Source organism: Tachyglossus aculeatus, chromosome 6, assembly GCF_015852505.1.
Source record: "Tachyglossus aculeatus isolate mTacAcu1 chromosome 6, mTacAcu1.pri, whole genome shotgun sequence".
Lineage (NCBI taxonomy): Eukaryota > Metazoa > Chordata > Mammalia > Monotremata > Tachyglossidae > Tachyglossus > Tachyglossus aculeatus.
Window position 1 is genome coordinate 21,372,884 of NC_052071.1, and position 25,312 is coordinate 21,398,195.

The 25,312-nt window shown below is 41.8% G+C and overlaps 1 protein-coding gene across 3 annotated transcripts in view; it reads left to right on the top strand.

Annotated features, from left to right (window-relative positions):
* The window catches only part of LAMP2 (lysosomal associated membrane protein 2), a 34,786-nt gene that overhangs the window by 5,936 nt on the left and 3,538 nt on the right, over positions 1 to 25,312 (top strand). Inside the window, exons 2-9 of one of the 3 annotated variants that reach the window (XM_038747892.1) lie at positions 3,029 to 3,147; positions 6,294 to 6,510; positions 8,242 to 8,403; positions 10,737 to 10,924; positions 12,020 to 12,142; positions 14,009 to 14,072; positions 15,541 to 15,705; positions 24,310 to 25,187. In XM_038747892.1, coding sequence (XP_038603820.1) covers positions 3,029 to 3,147; positions 6,294 to 6,510; positions 8,242 to 8,403; positions 10,737 to 10,924; positions 12,020 to 12,142; positions 14,009 to 14,072; positions 15,541 to 15,705; positions 24,310 to 24,449 — 1,178 coding nt within the window. In that variant the 3' untranslated portion in view covers positions 24,450 to 25,187. Of the gene's footprint in view, positions 1 to 3,028; positions 3,148 to 6,293; positions 6,511 to 8,241; positions 8,404 to 10,736; positions 10,925 to 12,019; positions 12,143 to 14,008; positions 14,073 to 15,540; positions 15,706 to 19,168; positions 21,489 to 24,309; positions 25,188 to 25,312 lie in introns of those variants that run through there. The other 2 variants (XM_038747893.1, XM_038747891.1) reach the window with 2 other exon arrangements.

Consider the following 25,312-nt stretch of genomic DNA (forward strand, 5'->3'; position numbering starts at 1 on the left):
AGCCAAGTACTATACGAAGTGCTGGGGTAGATAGAAGCTAATTAGATTCGACACAGTCCATGTCCCACATGGGGCTTGGAATTTTAATCCCCACTTTACAGATAAGGTAACTGGGCACAGAGAAGTTGTGACTGTCCAAGGTCGCACAGCAGACAAGAGGTGACAAGAGGTACCTTAGTTCACATTACCAACCCCCTGGCCTCCCTCCAGTAATCTAGCTTCATGTATATCAAACGTTTGGGAACTGATTAGCTTGAACCTTGAACTGTGCCTCTGGCTTCACAGAGCTTTAGTCAGTCATATTTATTGTACAACTTATCGGGTGCAGAACATTGTACTAAGTGCCTGGGAGAGTACAGTGTAACAGTCATATTCCGTGCTCACAACAAGCTTATGGTTTATAGGGGGGGAGACGATATAAATGAATTACAGATCTGTACATAAGAGCTGTGGGGCTGGCGGGGGGATGAATAAAGGGAGAAAGTCAGGGTGGTGCAGAAGGGAGTTGAAGGAAAAAAAAAGAGGTCGTAATCAGGGAAGGCCTCTTGGAGGAGATGTGTCTTCACTAAGGCTTTGAAGGACAGGGAGAGAGTCATGGTCAGATGTGAGGAGGGAGGGCATTCCAGACCAGAGGCAGAACGTGGGTGAGAGGTTGGTGGTGAGACAGATGAGACTGAGGTACAGTGAGAAGGTTATCATCAATCGTATTTATTGAGCGCTTACTGTGTGCAGAGCACTGTACTGAGCGCTTAGAAGAGCCAAGTGCATGGGCTGGGTTGTAGTAAGAGTGAACCAGGTGAATGAGAGCTGTAAAGCCATTGGTGGGGACTTTGTGGAAGTGGATTGGTAACCACTGGGGGTCCTTGAGGAGGGGGAAAAACATGGACTGAACATTTTCATAGAAAAATGATCCGGCAGCAGCATGAAATATGGATGGACTGGAGTTGGGAGAGAGGAGAGGTCAGCAAGGAGGCTGATACAGCAATCAAGGCAGGATTGGATTAACATGATAGCAGGTTGCATGGAGAGGAAAGGGCAGATTTTAGCATTGTGAAGGTTGAACCGACCGGATTTAGTGATTGAATATGTGGGTCGTATGAGACAGAGTCAAGAATAACTCCAAGGTTGTGGGCTTGGGAGACAGGAAGGATGGTGGTGCTGTCTACAGTGATGGACGGAGGACAGAGTTTGGGTGGGAGGATCAGTTCTGTTTTAGTCATGTTAAATTTGAGGTGACTGGAGAACTTCCAAGTAGAGAAGTCTGTGAAGGCAGGAGGAAATGCGAGGCTGCAGGGGAAGGAGAGAGTTCAGGGCTGGAGGTGTAAATCTGGGTATCCTCTGCATATCACTTGGGAACTATTTCTTTTTCAACTGTTCTCTTAGTATTTTAACTTTAGTCTGTACTGATAGGAAGTGCCTTCTGTATACTCATATGGTAATTTACTGTTGTCAAAAGGTTTTTAGTACTTGGAATACAAAAAGAACAAACAGGGCAAGCTGAAGTTTCTAGTGGAATCCTAAAGTTTAGTGGAAGCAGAGGAGCTTGACAATTAGACATATCCATTTATTTGTACTTAATATTAAAACTGAGTGACCACATTGCTGGGCCTACTGAAAGGGCCCAGAGGGTTATAACCCCATCCCTCTGTATAAAATTGAATCTCTATTGTAATAATAATAGTTATTGAGGTGTTTAAGTGCTTACTATGTGCCAGGCACTGTACTAAGCACTGGGGTGGATACAAACAAATCGGGTTGGACACGGTTCCTTGTCCCACGTGGGACTCGCACTCTGTCCCCATTTTACAGATGAGGTAATTGAGGCACAGAGAAGTTGTGACCTGCCCAAGGTCACACAGCAGACAAGTGGTGGAGCAGGGATTAGAACCCGTGACCCGTATAATTGCCTACTGTACTTTAAAAAGGTGTACACGTTTATATCGCCTCAGTTTTAAAATGGGAACCGGCTTTTTGCTGGTGACTAATTTCTATTTGCCAGGTAGCTCAGCCCAGAAGCCCAGTTATTAGAGCTCGTGAGAGTCTGGTCTGGTGACAAGACTTGGACCCAGGAAAAAAAGAATAAAAGAGGATTGGGACTGCTGTGGGCTGTGCTACCTGGGTAGGACCAAGTGTCCAGCTATCTGGGGGATGTATAAGAGGGAGAGAAATTATGTCCTCCTGCCCACCACAGAAATTTCCCTTGAGCCCCCATTATTTCTAATGGTACTTAAGTGCTTACTAGGTTCCAGGCACTGTGCTGAGCAGTGGGATAAGTAGAAGATAATCAGGTTGGACACAGTCCCTGTCCCACCTGGGGCTTATGGTCTAAATCGAAGGGAAGAGAACTTAATTGCCATTTGACAGATGAGGTGATTGAGGCACAGAGAAGTGAAGTGAGTGGCCCAGGATCACCTAACAGGTAAGTAGTGGAGCCAGAATCAGAGCCCAGGTCCTCCCACTCCTAGGCGTGTGTTTTTTCCAGTAGGCCACTTTGCTTCCCTAACCTTGCCTTATTTCCCTAGGTAGCATACTTCTCCTGAAATGTAGCCAAACTTTCCCTTTTTCCAGTTAACCCTGTGGTTGCTACTGCCACCACCTCTGCTTGGATCTCTCTCCTGTTGCCTTTCTCCCCCCCAGCCCCTAACTCCCCACCCCAGCCAGCTCCTAAGCTTGCTCGCCTGGTCCACCGTTGGACAACACTCTGTTTTGGCCCCAGTCTTGACTCTAAAGGATAAGGGGGTGGTTCCACGGAATGAAATTCAACAACCTCACGTTTGAGTCACCGTGTGTATTGGACAGTCCGTTTCACAAGGTTTACTTTGCTCTGGAACAACAGCCTCTTTGTTGTGCAGTATGAAAGAGCAATAGATTGTGTTTTTAAACGTGCTGTTCTCCACTTCATAGGTGACTTGAGTTTCGGGGGCTGGAAACGGCATTTTTCTGGGTTTCTGTGGTTTAAGTAATCTCCATAGTCATGAAAGTAATCGTTTTAAGTATCTCTGGGCTTTGTTTCGTTTGTAAAACCTAGGTATTTGCCAGTCCTATGCTTTGGAGATCAACTTGACAGACTCGAAAAATGCCACGTGTCTATATTCAAAATGGCAGATGACCTTCACAGTAAATTATGAAACTACAGGCAATGAAACTGTAAGTATCTCTCCTGGTACTTTTTTTATTTGGTTTTACAAAACAAGGGGAAATCTAATGTGGTTATGCTTAACAGGCTTGAAGTTAGGTTCAGTTCTCAATGGACAAAACTAGCTCTATTCACACCGGGGTTTCTTACAATCAATAATTTATTGCTGTAAAATTACAGTATTTGATTTCCCTGAAAACCTTCGGAAAAGAGAGCTCTTAATCTTTGTAGCGGTAACTGTCAGGCAACTCATATCGTTATCAATGGTATTTGAGTGCTTCCATTGTGTAGAGCACTGTACTGATTGCTTGGGAGAGTACAGTACAATAGCTAGTAGACACATTCCCTGCCCACAATGAGCTTACAGTCTAGTGAGGTAGACAAAAATATGAATTCATTCAGTCAGTTGTGTTTATTGAGCTTACTCTGTGCAGAGCACTGTACTGAGCGCTTGGGAGAGTACAGTACAGCAGACAGGCACATTCAATTGTGAGTTTGCTTATACGTGTGTGTTTCTCTTGAATCGAGCCAAAGTAACGTGTTACTAACTGTCTCACTTATAGTAGTAATAGTATTTATTAAGCTTTTACTGTGTGCAAGGCACTGTTCTTAGGGCTGGAAGAGACTCTACAGGTGGAAATTAGACATGGACCCCTGCCCTCTGGGCGGGTCTCACAATTTAAGAATATAAGCACTTGAAAATGACAGTGTAATGGAAACAAGCTCTGAGTTTGTCCACCTGACAGGTGATCTCAAGCAAGCCGCCGCTACCTGTAACCGTCTGGTCTTTTCTGCGGGGATGGAGACTCCCCTCCCTTCTTTGGTGGCCAACTCAGATCACCATTTATCCTCTCGTGAAGTTGACTCTTCTGTCGAGCTGAACCCTTGCTTGCATTTGATACTTCCTTCTGGAAAGAGTTCTCCTATCCTTTGGCATATTAATCCTTCATCCCTTAGTCCCGTCTCTTCCTGGCATACCAAGTCCCTTTCCTTTATCTTTTATTCAGAAAATTTCTCTGTCGTTTTAACATGACATAACTCATTTCATCACTAGCGTATTTTAACCACTGTTATTACTGATCGTATTTCTTGAGCACTTACCGTGTGCAAAGCATGTTCTAAGCACTTGGGAGTACAATACATCAAACACATTCCCTACCCACAATGAGCTCACAGTCTAGAGTGGGAGACGGACATTAATAGAAATAAATAGGTCAAGTACAGATAGATACACAGGTATATACATATATGCTGTGGGGGAGGGAGAGAGGATGAATGAAGGAGAAAGAATGAACGGCACAGAAGGGCGTTGGAGAAGGAGAGGAGGGCTCAGTCAGGGAAAGCTTCCTGGAGGAGATGTGCCTTGAAGTGGGGGGAGAGCTATTATCTGTCAGATATGAGGAGGGAGGATGTGGGCGAGAGGTCAGTGGCAAGATAGACCACATCAAGGAACAGTGAGGAGATTAGCACCAGAGGAACAAAGTGTGCAGGTTCTTGGCCTACTTGCAGATTTCAAAAAACAAACACTGAAGAACTGAAAAATCACTCTGGTCCTAACTGAAATTATCTGGAAGAATCGAGCATTTTCAGGGCTGTATCAAGGATTGGCTTCATTTGCCAATCCCGCTGCTCAAATTGAAAGTATGGTGAATGTTTGATAAAGGGAAGCAGCGTGGCTCAGCGGAAGGAGCACGGGCTTTGGAGTCAGAGGTCATGGGTTCAAGTCCTGGCTCCACCAATCGTCAGCTATGTGATTTTGGGCAAGTCACTTAACTTCTCTGTGCCTCAGTTACCTCATTTGTAAAATGGGGATTAAGACTTTGAGCCCCCCACGGGACAACCTGATCACCTTGTAACCTCCCCAGCGCTTAGAACAGTGCTTTGCACATAGTAAGCATTTAATAAATGCCATTAAAAAAAAGGGATGAGTATGGCCAAGGTATATACACTCCTGTCAATTTTTCATCCCCTTTAAGGGTGGCCTAGATGTACCGGCATTGTGACAGTGCAGAAGAGTCCGGGGTGTGGCCTTATGTAAGAATAATGGTCTCATTCTCTTATTTTCATCTCCGTTGCCAGCGGTATTTATTGAGTGCCTGTTTTGCGCAGAGCACTGTCTCGGGCGATACCTCTCATTCCTCACCCCTGAGGCACTTAGAATGAAATTGGAGATGTGTTAGACATATATCAATATAGCATAACTGAGTTGGAGACTCCGTTTAAGTAAAATACACAAGAGTGAACAAATATGTAAGTGCTTGGTAGACTAGCAACCAGTGAGAGGACTATGGGGAATCCCTCCTGGATAAGGAGCTTTTTAGGAAGGGTTTTTTCTTTGTGGGGTGGGTTGTTTGGTGAGGGGGATGTTTGTGGTTTGAAACTGAAAGGAACAAGCTTTCCAGTCAGGGTGGGGGGTCTTGGTGAGTCAGGAAAAATCGGTCTGAGGTAGAAAAGTAGAGAGTATAAAGACACTTCTATTTCCTTGGGCAGAGTGCAGAGTACCAGCTGGCTTCTACCAAAAGAAAATAGCTGCTGGGGCTGAAGGGGGGAAACAGATAATGAAGACCCAAGCAGCAATGGGCAGTTTTAGGAAAATTTTGAGGATAAACATGATTGTGTTCATTCAATCGTATTTATTGAGCGCTTACTGTGTGCAGAGCACTGTACTAAGCGCTTGGGAAGTACAAGTTGGCAACATATAGAGACGGTCCCTACCCAACAGTGGGCTCACAGTCTCCTTGATTTCTTGATTGTGTTCTTGTCAAAAGTTTATTTGGGGTATTTTTTTAAGAAATTGAGATCCCTTTCACTTGAACCTGATGAGATTGGAATGTTATTGTTCTTTATCAGTACCATAACACTACTAATACTAATCCTAGCTCCACCACTTGTCACTTAACTTGACTGTGCCTGTTACTTCAGCTGTAAAATGGGGATTAACATTGTGAGTCCCGCGGAGGACATGGGCTACTCCAATCTGATTATGCCCTATCAACCCCCGCACTAAGTACAGTGCCTGGCACGTAATAAGCGCTTAAATACCATTTTTAAAAAAAGGTCTGAAAACACAAAACTTCAAGAGTTTGGTATTTTAAAAGGAAAAATTTGAAGAAATACAGCAAAATAGTCTTAACTCTTTTTTTGTTTTCTTTCTTAGAAAAACGTTACCGTCACTGTTCCTGAGAATGTGACATACGATGGAAGTTCTTGTGGTGATAATCAAACCGTTCCCCAAATAGCAGTACAGTTTGGACTGGGATACTCTTGGAATCTGAACTTTACCAAGGAGGAGAATAATTCTTATTCTATCGATACTATCGTATTTACATACAACACCAGTGATAATCAAACATTTCCTGAGGCTAAAGAAAAAGGTATCCTGGGGGAATGGGTTGGTGTTGCTTTCAGGAGATACTTCACTTCTAAATGATCTGTAGCAACATTTTATAGTAACTTTTCAGAGCACCCAGTTTGCTGCTAAATAGTATTCAATTCAAAATTTTTCTAAATAATTTACTCTCCTCAAGTGGTGATTTATCCCAACTGTTACATATGTGTTTTGGGAAACGTACTTTATAAGTCAGATTTAGTTTTACTGTGCAGTTTTGAGATGTCTTTAGAAATTATTAGTAATCAGATCCTTCAGTTTTCTGCGTCAAAAGGTTCCTCCTGTGGGCCATATCTTAAATATAAGCCCCCACCGACTTGATCTCTACCCTATTCTTTAACCTGGTTTGTGTTTACTTGGCCTCACTTTCTCTTCTCTGCCACTTCCCCATTCCAAATAATCCAGATAAATTGGTTGCACTAAAGTTTTCTCTTGGCACCAAACCATGTTAAACCAAGTAGAACTTGGCCGTATTTATTCATCAGGAAAAGCAAATAATTCTCCTTGTGACTATGCAACAGAGTTGAGTTTCAGAGGCCTAAAGGTACGGGACCATCTGGCTTAGTATGCAGTCGGGATAGCATTGCCCACTAGAACTTGAGCTACGAGCTTTTTCATATTCCAGCTACCAGGCTGCTAGATTTGCAGGAAGGCAGTTAAATGCAAGTATTTTTGAAGTTCTAAAGAATTGGTTTTAAAGTGGAAATTGTGGTACTTGAGTATAACAAACTAGCCTGCAGAACACCTTACACTTCTGATTTGAGTCTTTACTGATTATCTCCGAATGAACTACAGCAAAAGCCATGTGGCGTAATGGAACGACTAGGGGCCTGGAAATCAGGAGGCCTGGCTCTGTCACTTGCCTGCTGGGAAACCTTGGGCAAGTCACTTCGCTGGGCCTCAGTTTCCTCACCTTTAAAGTGGTGATTCATTTCCTGTTCTCTGTCATCCTTTGAATGTGAGCCCCATGTGGGACAGGGGCCTGTATCTGACCCAGTGCTTAGTACAGTGCTGGCACCTAGTAAGTGCTTAAAAACCACTATTGTTGTTCAAACATAACATATCTTTACATCAGCCCCAAATTGTGGAAACATTTCAAGAAATAACTGAAAGAGAATTTGTCTAGTTTATCTCATTGGTTCTCGAAATAGTGGTGCCGTGAACCAAAGGCTGACCTCAGCAACTGTCAGTGGTCATCTTTCTTCTGTCTTTTAGTATTAATTTACTCCAAGGGCTCACTAATCTTTGAGGATACTACAGTTACTCTGGGATGGTAACCCCTTACTGGTTATCCCTGATAATCATTTTCCCCTCTTTTTTTTTTTTTTTAACTTTTCAGGGCATTTAATTGTATTTTTATTTGATTGTATAATTTATAATAGGTAGGCTGTCACTTCCAGATGCCCTAGACAAATAATCACCTGGTGACAGTCACTGTGCTGGTCCAGTAGGGACTGGAAACTGTTAAGATGGGGAAAGGTGGGAGTGGATGAGGATGGAAAGGGGAGAGGGGCGGTTGAGGCAGTGGTGGATTTGTCGGCAGGATAGTCATCTCAACTTCAGCTGTACAAACCCTGGAGATGACTCTTTATCAGGGTACTGATCCATGGGTGCCAACTGGAAACTGGTACCCCTTTGATTTGTGTAGCAGTTTGGCGCATTTTCTTGATCAGAACTGACGGCAGCAAAGCTAATCTTTTATTTATTTTATTTTTAGGGCAGATTCTTTCTATCGTTGAGATTAGGAAGGCCCGAATCCCATTGAACAAGATCTTTAGATGCCACAGTGAAGAATCCTTTGTCGGGGATAATGCCACACACCACTATTGGGAAACCATGGTGCAGGCTTTTATTCAGAACGGCACCATCAGCAAAGAAGGTACGGTATTTCTACTCCACTCAGTTTCTGTGCACATGGTCTATCTTTATTTTAAGTACAATAATAGAAATTCAAGTTTCTCGTTGAAGTAATGGAGTGTTTGTCTGGATTTGCCCTACAGCAAACTTAAACAGGCAGAGAGCTGCTCCCCCTTGGAACTTAAAATAATAATTAAAGCAAAAAAAAACACAAAGAAAGGAAAACCACTAGAATAATTAAACAGAGACTCATTTTTATTTTCCTGGATTCTCAAGAAACAATATGCCACATGTTTTCACCCGAGGAGAGCTAGATCTTTGTGCAAATCTGTAGTTTAGCAGTGCCATTTAGGTATCGAGGGCAAAATATTAGGCATGCAAAACTTCTGTAGCAATTTCTATTAATAGACTCTTCTGTTGACTTTTTGAGAGGTAGCAGATTTCTTTGACTTGAATTTCTCCATATCTGTTGGCAGTGTTGTGTGTTTGGGAGATGTAAATTCATTTCTAAAGGCAGAAGCCTCCTAGGATTCTATCTACTAACTATACTGGCTGACCCCTTCTCTACTGGATAGCGATCGGTGGTTGCTACCTGTAAGAAAGCGGTTGCTAAATTGTATTTAATTGGCTAGGGGGACAACATTATAACTATTAATGAGTACCTACTGGGTTTAGAGTGCAGTACTAAAATTAAAAGAAAAGGTCACTGCTGTCAAGAAGCTTGTGTCTAATGGGTGAGTCAGGCAGGCACGCTTTGTTGTGTATCCTTTAAGCACTTTGCTCACTCCAGGCCCACAACAGTGATGTCCATAGCCTTATCGTATTGTATTCTTCTAAGCACTTAATACAGCGCTCTGCATACAGTAAGCACTCAATTGTCATTGATTGATAAAAATAGCAGGTGCAAGAGAAAGAAGAATGATACAGCTACGGCAGTGGGAGAGAATAAATAACTGTACATTGAGGTGCTAAGGATAGGTAAATAGGTGCAAAGAGCAGTTGCTGGATTGACCTGAGCTGTGAAGGCATTAAATCAGGAAATGCCTCCTGGACGAGGTGGGTTTTCAGGAGGGTTTTGAACGTGGGAAAAGCTGTGATTCTGCCGACTTGAAGGGTGGGAGGGTGAGAATTCCATTAGGAGGAAACTCTTGATCAAGGGTCTGGAGGAGTGAAAGCTGGGCGTAATGGTCAGTGAAAAGGTTAGCTTTGGAGGAGTGAAGATTGTGGAATGGGGTGTAGTGGGTGAGAACAGATCAGTAAAAGCCGGTAGAGTGCAGTGAATCCCACGGTGTCTCCACTTAATGCAGAGAGGAAAATGGGTAATGTTTAAAAGGTTTTGAGAAGTGGAACACCTGGCCTGAGTGATGTTTTGGAAAGGTAGACTAGTCCCCAGAGTGGAGTATAAACTGGGGAGGGGAGAGCCTGGAGGCAAGGAGTTGTACTTCCCAAGTGCTTAGTACAGTGCTCAGCACACAGTAAGCGCTCAATAAATACGATTGAATGAATGAATGAAGGAGGCCAGTGAGGAAACAGATGCAGTAGTCGAGTTAGGAAAGGAAATGATGAAAGCCTGTAAGAGCGGTGGCTGTTTGAGATGAGTTGGAGAGGACGCGTCAGGTCCAGGAAACGTCGTGCACGATTCAGATACGTAAGTGGGAACGAGAAGGGAAAGACAGGCTTCAAGGACATTATCAGACTGGTAGAGTGGTGATCATGTAGAAGGGTCATTTGGTTGGAATCCCTTTCGATTGATGTAGTTCTGAATGATTGTCGGTATCCACAGTATGATGAGCAGTGCCAGTCCTTCCTTCTCCCTCCCCTCCCCGCTGCTTCCCGTCTTGTGGAACATTGGGCGATGGTGACTTTTATACCGAGGACACCTCCGCTAGACTGGTGAGGAGCCCTGAAATTCCCTCAGCTGCGATGTACCACAGCTTTCTCTTGTAGCTGTTCATTTACTGGTCTTGTCTTTTTCTTATTTCTTTTCTGTGTCAGTTCTCTAGACTGTGAGCTCGTTGTGGGCAGGAATGTGTGTGTTGTAGTACTCTCCCAAGCACTTAATACAACACTTTGCACACAGTAAGTCAATATTGAATGAAAGAATGTTCAGACCTCCACTCCCCGGGCCGGGGATCTCATCTGATTCAGTATTCTTTTATAGTACCTTTCCCCACCATTTAGTAAAGCACTGTGCCTAAAGTGCTTACAGATGCAACAAAGCTTCAATAACGATAGCAGATAATGTGCAGTGGAGCAGTACGTTATTGAGGTGCTAATGACAGAAAGTGCTTTCTCCTCCCTCCCCGTTTTATCAGATCTTACATAGATGTACTTTTCTGTTTTTTGCCACCTTAGAGTTTATATGTGGTAAAGATAGAGCTTCAACAACAGCAGCACCCGTCACCACCCAAGTTGTGCCTACTACCACCGCAACACCGATCCCGCAGGAAAAGCCCTACCCTGGAAAGTACGCTGTTAAAAATGGCAACGACACTTGTCTTCTGGCCACCATGGGACTGCAGCTGAATGTTACCCAGAATAAGGTTATGATTGTTCTTATCCCTATGTTTCTACAACAGGCTGTTTGTGGCCGTGCACAGATCTTGAGATCTCGTCCTTGCTCGGACTTTCTTGGGTTGACCGCATTCATCACTAGTCCAGGAGCCCTTGGTGCCTCCTCTGGTCTTCAAGTGGATGTTTGACTTTTTTTTGTTTGTTTTTTGAATTCCGGTCATGCAGCGATTCAGGGGTAATGTCACTTGAAATCAGTTTTGTCCTGAGTATCCCACTGAAAAGGTATCTTGGTTTTTAGGAAATCTCAGAAGAATAGTACGTATATTTTTCAGATGGAGTTTAGTGTCCATTGCCAAGTCGAGAATCTGTTTTCAGGTGGTAACCTCTTCCGATTTTAAGCCAGAACACGATTGTTTTTGATAGGTATGCAATACCACGATCCAAATTTATTTCTATAAATCTGACAGGCATTGGCCCCTGACTTGCCTGGTCCTGGGCATGCCTCGCGGGTTGCAGTTCAGCCACTGTTGCCTGCATCATGATTTCTCCCAGATCCCATGGCACATCCCCCTCCACCCATACTTCCACTCCTGAGACTCGGCCGACTTCCTCGTCCGTCCCGCATCCATGTGGCCGTGGTCTGGGGAGGAGTTATGCCCGGAGGGCAGCAGCCCTCGCATCAGCAACGGTACTTGGCTGAACTTGCCCTGCCCGCTTCTCCGGGCCATTAGTGGCAACCGTAAGAAATGTCTCTGTTCTTAGACCCACAACCAAATGGCTGCTGTAATCTTCAGAAGGCACTGCGGAGAGAGCACTAGGCAACTGAAGTCCTAGTTCCTGGTGCTGTGGTTGAAATCAGTGAAACAGAAAGGTCTTTGGCCCCTTAATCTAGCTCGTCTTGACTGTTTTTCCATCCATGGACAAATTTTTGCAGTGTGTGTACTAAGCGCACAAATTGGGAGTTTACTTCCCTTCCACAAATATGGTCGTGATGTAGTTTGAAACCAGCGTATGCCTCGTCTTGGAAAGTTATCAAGCGCTGGTCACCACGCTTGATTATTCCTGCTAGTAATGATGTTTTAAAGTGCTGTCTCTAATGGCTGTTAATGCTTTTCTTCCTTAAGGTTAATTCAGTTATTAATATTAACCCTAATGTGACAGAAGTCACCGGCAGCTGTAATAATGAGACTGCGGAACTGAGGTTGAGTGGAAGCAATGTAAAATATATTGATTTCATCTTTGCAGTGGTAAGTTATAGTTTTGTGACTTTTTTTGTTCTTTGGATGTAAATAATTGTGAAATCCCTCTCTTATTCCCCCTCTTCTCTCTCCTGCCACTCTTCTCCCCCTCTTCTCCCTCAGACTCTTTCCCACTCCCCCAAACCTCCCTGCACCATAAACCTTTTTGACTTTAAGAATAAAGAGAAGTCAGCAGAATAGATGATAGTCACATTCTGCCTACCAATCAAGTTTGACTGGACCCACAGGGCGAAGCGAGTGTCGACTTTAAAAGCTGATACTTATCTTGGGGTGACTGACGCAGCAGAAGGAAAGAGGTGTAAACTAAGTCGAACGGAGGTTAACATTATGGTTAGGGTTTGGCATTTATTTTGGTTTCTTCCCCCCCCCCCCCCCCCCCCCCCTTCTTTCTCCATTTCAGTATGCTCTGAATAGTCATTTGGAATGAAATTGGTTTAAGGAATGTATTTGCGGGCTTATGCCAGTCTGTACATGTTTCATATGGTAGAAGCATTGAAATGCAGGGACGAAGTCTGGGGTTCTTAGAATCAGGACTATTTATGAAGGGCTTACAATATACAAACCCCTCTGCCGGGTGAAAATAATAGTTCCAAACATCTACTCTTCCACTCCTTCACCCCAGGATCTCAAACTCTCAAGAGGTGGTGAGGGGAGGACATACACATTTTAACAAGGAAGAAAAATGAACTCATCCTATTGTTGCTACTGTGGGCATGCTTTAACTTAAGCGCCAGGGTGCAACAAATTAAAAACCAAAATAGAGGGTGAACTACTGAAACCTTCACTCTGGTTTGTAAGATGTCGCTGTTATTCATTGAATGATTACTGTGTGCCGAGCACTGCACTAAACCCTTGGGAAAGTACAATAGAGTTGGTAGACACGATTCCTGTCCTCAAGGAGCTTAGAATCTAGTGGGAGAGACAGATGTTAAAACGCGGGTAGAAGCAATAGAGTATAAGGATGTGTACTAATAACTCCTGTGGGGTTGGGTGAGTATTAAAGAGCTTAGAAAATAAGAAAAGTGGCAGAGCCAGGATTAGAATCCATAGAGAAGTGTGGCTTAGTGGAAAGAGCACAGGCTTGGGAGTCAGAGGTTGTGGGTTCTAATCCTGCCTCTGCCACTTGTCTGCTGTGTGACCTTGGGCAAGCCACTTAACTTCCCTGTGCTTGTAACCTAATCCGTAAAATGGGATTAAAACTGTTAGCCCCCCACAGGGCAATCTGATTACCTTGTATCTACCCCAGTGTTTAGAACTTTGCTCAGCATGTAGTAAGTGCTCAACAAATACTATTATTATTATTATTATTTATTATTATTATCCTCTGTCTCCTGGGCTCATGATATTTTCACTAAGCCATGCTGCTTCCCAGTGATTTAGTTATGTTAGTAAGGCCAGTCAGTAAGTATGGCCATTTTGTTTCTAAACCCAAAAAGTTAGGGTGAATTTTTCTAGTGTACTCCCGTAGCAACACTTCTGATCACACTTAAGACTCATTAATAATTAAATTTCAGGAAACACTCACTGGCATTAAAGTTCAACTGTACTTGGGCCAATTTCAGCCCTGGAGCGCCTGATCCATAATGCAGAGAATCCTAGGTACTTGGTGATTTCTGACTGAGCATGTCAGAAAGGGAAAAGAAAACACAGATTCAGTTTTCATCTGATACTTTTAGGTCACCCGTTTGAATTATGACATGGAGACCTTTTCCTCAAAGATCATGCCTGATCTTTGCCTTGTAGTCCAGCCAGTCTAGTTAAATACGGACTGACCTTTCTGTTTGGTGCTTAATGTTCATTATCCACGGGCAGATTGTAGTGTCTTCACCAACTGGGGATTCTTTTCTCATACAGAAAAATGGAAACCGATTCTATCTGAAAGAAGTGAATGTCAGCTTAACTTTTGTAAATGCTTCTGGTAAGTAATGAATCAATATTTTTTATTGAGCACTGTACTAAGCACATGGGAGGGTATAGTACAGTATAGTTGGTCGGAGTGATCCCTACCTCCAAGGAGCTTACTGTCTGGAGACATTAAAATAGATTAGGGATTGAGGAAATAGTAGTTCTGGTTTAAGGGAAGAGATGGGGTAAAGTTTCCTGTATAGATCTTAATGTTTTCAAGTTTAACGCTTACCTAATTTCTAATGAACCTGTTGTCCTGGTTGTTTTGTGGCAACAGAGCATCCATTGGGTGCAGTACATTGTTCTAAGCTCTGAGGTAGTGGAAAACAGTGACACGTTCCTGATCCACAAGGAGCTTATTCCCTGTCGGGGGAGACAACCATAAAATTACCAAAAGAACCATAAAATTACCAAAAGAGTAATCAAAATAAGTATTTGAAGGTACAGTTGAAGAAACATATGCAAAAGAATCAGGGGTATATAGGTATTGAGACCAATAATTCCATCAAAGGCTTAAGCCTTGATTTTAATTGTATCCATTAGTACTTGGAAGTCGATTTTATAGTATCTCATTTCAAAGAAAGACCGGCAGTGGTCAAGGATTGGATTTACATATTCATGGTAGATCAGCTTTGGAAAGGAAGTAATAAGGCAGTTTTGGAGGTTGGGAGACCCTTGTTAAGAACTTCCAGGTAAAATTTATTAATTTCCAAGGACATTTCTTCCACAACCTTTTCATATTTTCAGGAAGGAGAACCTTAGACACATTTGAGGAGAAGTTTGTAGCAAGGGAGGGAGTGAAGACATGAGACTGGATTAAATATGGTTGAGGGCCGGTGTAATTTAGTTCTGTAAGATCAAATATTCTAGGGCCCAACGTGAGCCAAACCAAAGCATGGGGCCCAACACCTGCCTAACTCGCTTCCATCCGTCAGTGGTAGTATTGAGTCCTTACTGTGTGCAGAGCGCTGTACTAAGCTCTTGGGAGTGTACGAAAGAGCTAGTAGACAGGATCCCTGCCCACACGGAGGTTTCAATCTAATGAAATTCCTCAGTTTTTTATTTTGTCCAGGCTTAGTAGTTCATCTGATGTGCAAGCACTATGAGGAATTTTAGCCCGCACATTCAACAGACCACTGAGCTTTTGCGGGGGTATCATTGTACTTGTGTGATTTCCCCAAATACAACAGTCTTAGAGGTTGATGTGAAGCGGGCTTCTTCCATGGCCGGTCCAGGTTCCCTAGCTGCAGCCTTTGCAATGTTAAACCCCAACCTGGACGTCATACCCCACTTATTCATCAGATCAGGAAACTTCTGTCAGCCAGACAGGAAGGAGACAAATTGAACAGGTGGTATATGGAAGAATTTGCCCGCCGGTAATTTTTTTTCCATAGTTGCTTTTGATATGTCCATTTTTGAGAGCTACTGTACCAGCCAATATATTTTTCTTCTGCGAAAATTGCTTTCTCTCTCTTTTAAAGATCTGAATGTGGCAAACAACAATCTGAGCTATTGGGATGCCCCGCTGGGAAGTTCATATATGTGCAACAGAGAGCAGACTCTTGCGGTGGCTGAAACGCTTCAGATCAATACCTTCGATCTGAGAGTTCAGCCTTTCAGTGTTGTGGCGGGAAAATATTCTACAGGTAAGAGTAAACCAAAATTTGGCAGAAACTTGGAAGTACTTGATTAACTGAACATCTGATTCCCACTTTACATAATCCGATATATCTTTAAAAGTATGAAAAGTAAAAACTGAGACAGAGTTCTGCTTGGGCCTTCTGCAAAGAGTGACATTATCTTTGCTTTTATATCTTCGAACTCTCCCATGTTTGGTGTATTTAGGGATAGTTTATTAGGCTGTAGGTATGAACAGAGGTATGTGCAAATCAGCAACCTTGCTTAAATCATTTTAAGAGACCTAATTTCATTAATAGAGTAATAGAGTATACCATGTACTGGCTCTGTGTTTCCTTATGTTAATACCCAGTTAAGAAAACTCAGTTTTGGTCTTATTATTATTCTAAACTCATTCCCCAGGAGGGTTGAGATTTTAAAAACTGGCTGTTTTTACCTGTTTGAAAGTGTTTTGAAAGATGCTGCTATAAGGGTGTTCTTTTGAAGGAGTACCTAGGATTGATACTGTGGAAGTGACCTTTTCCAAAAGCCATACAGAAAGACTATATTAACCCTATGGTTTGCTTAGGACTATTGGGTGTGCAGGAAAGGAAAATGTCATGCCTAGAATTTGCTGTGGGAACAATCATGCAGTGGTGGGGCTCGTAAAACAATATGGTTGTCCTCACGAGAAATATTTTACGTGCTTCGTTTGTTATTTTTGTTAACAGTGAATGCAACTCTTAATGTCATGGGAAAGTTGTTCTGGTTGTCTTAACCTATATGGTCAGGTCTCCAAAAATGGGAGGGGGAAATATATTACTGATGCATTTCTTCTTAAGGAAGGCTTGCATGGTAATGAGTACACCTTGATCGCCACATACAGGTTCACCACTTTTTTCTTCTGATTTGCTTCAAGTTCTAACCGGATAGATGTGTGAAAGAAGAATGTTCCCCTAGTTCCCCCGTAGTTGTCTCTTCAAAATATGTAGGGAGAATAGACTGTACTTTAACAGCCAGCTCTTTATGTTTAGGAATATGAAGGTAGTATAATGTAAAAGAATGTGTTTTACAATCCACTTAAATTCAGTAATCATTCTCTTCCAATTTGGATGTATTGAGAAATTACCCTGGAAAGTGAGTTTGCTTTTTAATTGGTAAAGCTAAACTACACTCTGACAAGCCATTTACTTTCCTGCTTTCGGAAGATAATTCTGGTGCTTTGTTTTTTTTAAAACAGCTTTAACATAAAATAGCCAAACCCAGATTTCATTTATATAGAAAAGGTATTCTCTGTTCAAGATTTAAAGAAAATAACCTTGCTTACATACAAATTTATATTCCGAGTATAACGTGCTTAGGCTACTTTCAGTCACCTAAAATGGAATGAGGTGTCCTTTTTTTTATTGTGCAGAATGTGTTTGGTTTTATGAAGGATTAAAAAAAAGTCATTAAGAGACTAATTCTGAAATAGTCCTTTTACAGCATGAAAGAACAATCTTGTTAGGGACATAATAATGATAATAATAATTGCTCAAAGTGCCAGGGACTGTACTAAGCACTGGGGTAGATGCAAGAAAATCAGGTCAGACACAGTCCCTGTCCCACAGAGAGCTCGCACTCTTAATCCCCAATTTACAGATGAGGTAACTGAGGCAGAGGGAAGTGAAGTGACTTGCCCAGGGTCATAGCAGGCAAGTGGCAGAGCTGGGATTAGAACTCCCTAGCCCATGTTCTTTCCTCTAGACCTTGCTGGAAACTCACTCTCCTAAAATAATAATTTTGGTATTTGTTAAGCGCTTACTATGTGCAAAGCACTGTTCTAAGCGCTGGATGCTAAAAGTAGCATCTGGGTCAGGGTGAAGCCTGGCTGAGCAAATAGGTAGTAAGCACTAGTCTCTCTAGGTACTGTGCTGGCACCGGGGCATTCTTGCTGCACTTTCAGCTACATACCAAGGAAACTTTATTCATTTATTCAGTCGTATTTATTGAGTGCTTACTATGTGCAGAGCACTGTGCTAAGCGCTTGGGAAGTCCAAGTTGGCAACATATAGAGACGGTCCCTACCCAACAAGGTGCTCACAGTCTAGAAGGGGGAGACAGACAACAAAACGAAACATGCGGATAGGTGTCAAGTCGTCAGAACAAGTAGAAATAAAGCTAGATGCATGTCATTAATGAAATAAATAGAATAGTAAATATGTACAAGTAAAATAGAGTAATAAATCTGTACAAACATATAAACTTTAGGGGGTCCGACAGTCATTCAGCAGAACGGAGGGGATGCTTTTGCGAGATGTGACCCCGACAAGCAGCTGTGGGAATGCCTCTTGCCAGCAGGAAGTGGCAATTTCTCAGTTTGCAAAACTGCATTTAGCTCTGTCCCTCCAGTGATTCTTCTCCTTTTTAAAAATATTTAAGATTTGTATCAGGCACCGTACTAAGCCCTGGGGTAGATACAAGCTAATCAGGTTGGACACAGTCCTTGTCCCGCATGGGGCTCCAAGTCTTAATCGCTGTTTTACAGATGAGGTAACTGAGGCACCAAGAAGTGACTTGCCCAAGGTCACATAGCAGATGATTCGCGTGTCTCCCTTGTTCCTCGAACTCTCCACTCCATCACCTACATTCATTCATTCATACGTTCAGTCATATTTATTGAGCACTTACTGTGTGCAGAGCACTGTACTAAGCGCTTGGAAAGTACAATTCGGCAACCCTACCCAACATCCATTCATTCATTCAGTCAGTTGTATTTATTGAGCACTTACTGTGTGCAGAGCACTGTACTAAGCGCTTGTGAAGTACAAGTTGGCAACATATAGAGATGGTCCCTACCCAACAGCGGGCTCACAGTCTAGAAGGGCAGAGACAGACGACAAAACAAGTCGACAGGCTTCAATAGCATCGATATAAATAAATAGAATTATAGGTATATGCACGTCGTTAATAAAATAAATAGAATAAATACGTACATGCATACACAAGTGCTGTGGGGCAGGGAGAGGGGTAGAACAAAGGGCGGGAGACGGGGCCATGGGGAGAGAAGGAGGAGCAGAAGAAAAAGGGGGGCTCAGTCTGGGAAGGCCTCCTGGAGGACGTGAGCTTTTAGTAGATTCATTCATTCAGTCGTATTTATTGAGCGCTTACTGTGTGCAGAGCACTATACTAAGTGCTTGGGAAGTACAAATTAGCAATATATAGAGACGGTCCCTACGCAACAGTGGGCTCACAGTCTAGAAGATGCCATTCATCTGTTGCTAAATCCCTTCCCCATCATTTTTCTGAAAGACAGTGACCTTTTTTATGCCAGAATGGTTATTGTCAGAGTGAGTAACCTTTTTCTGGCTCCATTTTTATGCCGAAATGATCATTCTGTTGGTAACCGAAGTTCCCTTCTGAAACGTAGAGTTCATAAAATGTGATGATGAAGGATAACCTCTGATTCTTAGACTTTTCTACTTATTTTTCACCACCTTTTTTCACCTACAGCTCAGGAGTGTTCTCTGGATGACGACACCATTCTAATCCCAATTATAGTGGGTGCCGCTCTCGCCGGCTTGATTGTCATTATAGTGATCGCGTACATAATTGGCAGACGAAAAAGCTATGCTGGCTATCAGACCCTGTAAAAACCGATCTAACGATGCGATCCCTGTTCCGGTACAGTGAAGCAAGAGCAAGTTCCAAAATGGGATGCCATCCAGTTTAAAAGCACGGTTTCCGTGCAGTCCCCATCACGGGTGGGGGAATGGGAAGTGGAACTTGACAAAATCACAGCAAAACGGCAATTGGGTGACATGGCCGAAATTGCCCAATAAAGCAATTAGCACCGTTAGTGGAAAACTAAAAACCCAAGTGACCGCAAAAGGGCATTGGCAGTCCCCTGGATTAGTCATTTTTCTCCTCCTGTACATATTTCAATGTTTGGAGTTTAAGCAGCTCCCTGACTAGAAATACAAAATTGAAAAGAAGCAAAACGTTGGGAAAAAGAGATCTTCATTAATTTGAAACACGTCTGTAGTAAAAACGGGGCATGTTTTTCATTATGCTGAATTTGTGCTTGCTTCTTTTTTCTGCACTTCTCAGTAATTGTCTGATTGGAGGTTAATTAGTTGCCTCGGTAATTCTGTATATTATCTACATGACACATTTACCCGTGGATTTGGGCAGCGCCTAGCAATTTCATGTTCTTAGCACTGAGTACCTGTCTAATGCTTTTTGAATGTGCTTAGATTTTTAAAGTGGCAGTAGTTACCCATATAATTGCAAGACCTTCATAAGTATTCTTTTTAAGTCATGCCATCTTTGTCCCAGAGCTAGAAGCCTCAGAGTTCAAGATGACAGCATATTCAAGAAAGTAGCTGAACCCATTTTCAAAATACGTTAGAAATAACGGCCAAGCACTGTTTGCGTTGGTTATGACTTCATTTGTGCATGTTGAAAACTGGCCTCCATCTGCATTACTTACGCTAAGGCAAAGGGATTTTCCTTTAAAGCGTGGCTGTATTTTTGCTGGTATCCATTTGACCAAAGGGAATGCTAATTGTATTTAAATATTCCAGAACCTAAATGGAAGAAGTGCACTTAACTTTAATTTACACACATACACACACAGACACTTCTGTGCTAATCAAAACACCGCATTGTAACTTTCCATTTTCAGTGCCCCGTGGAGAGGCGTACCAATTGTCCATTCATATGCAGCATCTAATGTTCATGGAGAATGGCAAAGCAAAACACTTGCCTAACAGTTAACTCTTTGTGTGCCTCTTGCTGGTCATCCTTTTTTTTTTTCCTTTAATGGGGGGCATGACAAATTAAAATCCAACAAGACTCTTCATTAAACCATCTATTGATAAACCTCTTTCTTTTTCCCCTTAATAGTGAACATGGTTAGGCTATTTCTGATGGATCTTCAGATGTTACCAGTAAAGTTTATATACAATGTTATGCCAAGTGAAGACACTTTATTATTGGCACACAGGAGCCATATTTAACTTAAGGTCTTAGACCAAACTGATTGAAATGATGCTTGTTTCCCCCATTTTAAATATCCTCGTGAGTAGAAAAGTTCCTGCTACTGCACTGGTTCAGAATAAACTTGGTGAGTGGAGTCTTTTAGCGAGGTACAGAGTTGCACTATCTTGTTTGATCACTATTTAAACAAAACACACTTTATATCAGAGTAAACAGGCTACTGCTGTTGGCCCGTAAATTGGATTTCATGTGCAATTATTCCCCCGATTAAAAATGAGTCATAAAAGCCTGAACCCTACATACTATTCCTGAGTCAAAATGGATCGGTTTTAAAATTAAATTGGAAGCAGAAGAAATGAGGTCCTAACCTAAGCGTGATAACTCATTTAAAAATGAACCATTTCTCTCTTTAGGTAATGTACCTGACTTGTTTCAAAATACCTCTAATTATCACAGCTTTAGTAGGTCTTATTTACAACTCCTGTGACTGTTATCATCTTTTACATGGACCAGTTTATATGTAGCTACACCAACAGTTGTTTCTTCTAGCTACGTGTCCATTTGCACCTTTTGTGTAACTACATTTATGCCTTTGGGTTTAAATCAGTAATTCCGTGTAATACCTCTTGGTAACATGCCATTAGCCTCTTGGCATCTTTCAGATTTAGATTTTGAGTGCAAGAGAACTGGTCCCTGTAAATACTAAGTTTCCTGTGTTTTGGCTTCAAGTTGTTTAAACCACTAGTCTCTGTATTGTATTTCTCTAGGGATTTTTTGCCTGTCAATTTGCTCAACTTATTGCTTTAAAAATAAAGATTCTTTTATTTCTTAAGGAAACTTGGTCATATTCTTCATTGATTGGAGCCAAGGTTTCTTGTAGTAACTTGCTCAAATGAAACTTTTGGGAACTTTCCATTGATGCTCGGAAGCGAGATGGTCTTCTCCATGTGCGTGCGTGCGTGTTTTGAGAGGGGTGCTTATTTGTATTTCAAGTAGTCTTCCTACTAAGTTTTTAGGGATATTTAGGAGGAATTATCCCAAACACATTTCAGTACTGAAACCTGCTTGGACACCTCTTTTTTTATTTTTCCCCTCCAAAAAACCCAAAAACCTAGTACCCAGAGCTGCTGTGCGTTTGCCTTCCCATTCCTTGGCCTCTGATTGTGAATTAATTTGTTGCAAGGGCCCTGGGAGGTGGGAAGGAATGGGGTGTCTAAGGTAAGTGAGCTGATTACAGTATTCAGAATTCCCATTAGTGTCCAAAGTATGTTTTTCACATTTCAAACTGGATGCCTTTTTGAATTAACGTTTTTATTTTCCTTGACGCTTTAAGTCGGCCTGGATTTCTGTTAGCTAGTTCATTATCCCACAAAATCTAGGATTATATCGTAGGTCAGAATAAAGGTGTTCCGTGAGAAGGCATGTATTTTATTAATGAATGGATCTGGTCAAAAATTCTTCTATTAGCGATCTTTAAAAATAACCTGAATTAGTTTCTATGCAACTTGTAAATTTTGAGGTAGGAATATTTAATTAGAAAAATTTAATGTCGTCATTAAGTAAACTAACTCCCTCTGTTGCAAGCTCTTTGTTTACCAAATCTGTTCTCTTGTTCTCTCCTGAGTACTTAGCACAATGCTTAGTACAGTGAGGCAGCGTGGCTCAGTGGAAAGAGCACAGGCTATGGAGTCAGAGATCATGGGTTCAAATCCCAGCTCCGCCAGTTGTCAGCTGTGTGACATTGGGCAAGTCACTTCACTTCTCTGTGCCTGTTACCTCAACTGTGAAATGGGGATTAAGACTATGAGCCCCACGTGGGACAACCTGATCACCTTGTATCCTCCCCAGCGCTTAGAACAGTGATTTGCACGTACTAAGCGCTTAACAAATGCCATTATTATTATTAATGCTCTGAATATAGTAAGTACTGCTGGCCTAATGAATAAAGCACAGACCTGGGGGTCAGAAGGGCTTGGGTTCTAATCCTGGCTCTGCCACTCATTTGTTGAGTGACCTTGGGCAAGTCACTTCGCTCTTCTGTGTGCCTGTTAGCTCATCTGTACACTGGGGACTAAGACTGGGGCCCCCATCAGGGACGATGTCCAACCTGATTTATCTTGGATCTACCCCAATGTCTAGTACAGTGCCTGCCACATAGAAAGCACTTAACAAATACTGTAAAAATAGCACAAAGATAATCGATTACTGTAGACTAGACTAATGTGAGTAGTTGTGTTGACTGCCCTTCTGCTTTAATCTGTCACAGAGGTACAAATTGCCTACTGTGAACACAACACCCAGTTCTCCTATTGTGCAGGCCGGGGAGTGTTCTTGCAGATCTCTCTTAAAGGAAATTTCACATTTTATTACCTCATTGCTAACATTGCATAAATGTATCTTCTGACCCTGTGTTGCACTGACTCCTGACAGACGCGTTGTCAAAAATTCCTTAATTCTGCTGTTTGACTGTTCCCAAAATGTATGGTGAAACCATGCGTTCTGTTAGAACTCAGTGGCCCATAACTGTCTGCCTGTCTCTCACGACTTAATATAAGGTGCTTCAGACCCAGTTTATATATCTTCTGTATTTTTCTAGAGAAATGTTATATTTGCCCGTGTCCATAGTTCTCAAACTTTGTCCTTTCAGGACAAACTTTCAGGAACCTGCCGAATATATGATTGGATGTCTGTGAATAACTTTTCTCATTCTGAGCAATAAACACTTTAAAAAAAACTTAGGGCAAGGCTTGCTGAAATCATATGGTATCACTTGAATTATTATTTCTCCTCCCTTCTGAGAAACGTAAGTCCAGTGTTTCAGAAATGGGGACATGAAGGTTGGAAAAGCCTTGCTTCGCGTTCTGCGTTCTCTGCTCCTTAATTATGTAATAGGTCTTGCAGATATATACCTGGGTCTTAATTGCACTGTGGCGATGCAAAATAGACTGAATTTTTTTTAGTTGATTCTATTTCTTATTTCAAAAAATAGCCGTTGAAATAAATCCTAAAGGTTTGCTAGATTTGTTTAATCTGAATCTTCTGAGGAAATCTATCAAAAAAGAACTCTAGGATTTAGACTTGAATTAGGCGTAAGGATAGGGTCAGATTTCCTGAATGAAATTAATTTTAGTAAGAGCTCAAAATATTAAATTCTCTGTAATACTATCTTGCCTCCCTTTAAAAGGGTAAGTTCATATATCAAACTAGTTTCTTTTCCCACCTTTAGTTGAAATGCTTTTAAGAGGGGACAGTGCAAGAGAAAGAGGCGTTAGGTACTTTTGTGGTAGTATTTGATGTCTACGTAATCTGCATAAACACTGGCACTGTAAAACTGTTGTACCAACTGATTAAATGCTCCCAGATCGATGGAGAGGGATGAAAAGCCATAGCCAGAACAGGAGACTCTTTGATTCATTAATTGATTGGAAAACTTCAGGTTATCTAAAAGGCCAGAGCAGGGGAAGGCGGTTTGGAGTAGGTCTTGAATGAGAGGAGCAGGAATGTGAATTAGAGGCAATCAAAGTGGTACTTAATGCTTAACACCATAGATCGATTGACTAAAATCCAATGGACAGGTCTTTCCAATGTGATTAAAGTATTTTAGAGTTAATATTTTGTTACTTTTCTCAAACTTACCCTTTTTCCACATTTAGCTGAAGACTGCAGTGCAGATGACGACAACTTCATTGTACCCATTGCGGTAGGAGCAGCCTTGGGAGGATTAGTTATTCTAGTGCTTATGGCTTATTTTGTTGGTCGCAAACGCCGTACTACTGGATATGAGCAATTTTAGAGCCTGGATCCTGATGTGTCATGTAATAAAGCAACAAAACCACTCATACCACACCCTTGGAAGAAACAAGTAGCTTCTCCCTTAAACTGATTAGTTAAGATTTTACCTCTAAGAAAAGGGGAAAAACAAAAAACAAAACAGGTCCAGAACTTTTGAGGGAATTCATTTCTAACAAAAAGCTGCTCTGTTTTTATAAACTTTTATTTCAAATTATAACTACTACTCCTGGTTATGAGTCTGAGCTGTGAACAGCCACTAGTAGCAATTGCTCTAACTGCCAAGTGAGAAAATTTAGTTGTTTTGATCCCAAGTGCCTTGAGTATGAACATAGGAAATGTGAATGAAATGTACAGTATGAAAATTGCATCAAGTATTGTTTCACTGATGTTTTAATGTATCAATATCTTATCCTGATTAAAGCTGTATTGATGTGCTTTTGTATACAGTTTATTAAATAAATGTTGAACATATAGCACAAATGCCCCACAGAGATGTCATCCAATTTGGTTTTCATGAGGAAATTGAAATGAGACCGGAATTGCATCTGTTTTCCTGACCGCTTTCCTTCAATGATATGTTAATGATCAGAAAACACATTGTGGTATATTCCTAATGATGATGAGGCAACCTTGATTATCGCCATGATTTTTTCCCCAGCTAGAGTGAACCCTGAAGAATGTGTATGTGGGAATAGAACACCTGGTCTATGTAAGATGTAGTAAAGCTTATCTCTCAGTCTTCCATTTTGTGTTTATTTCAGCTTGTGGTAAACAGCTTGTTCCTCTAATCTAACTTTTCCTGATTAGGTGGGAGTTTTAATAGTATAAAAATTTGCATGTGGTTTTTACTGTATTTCTGCTGTC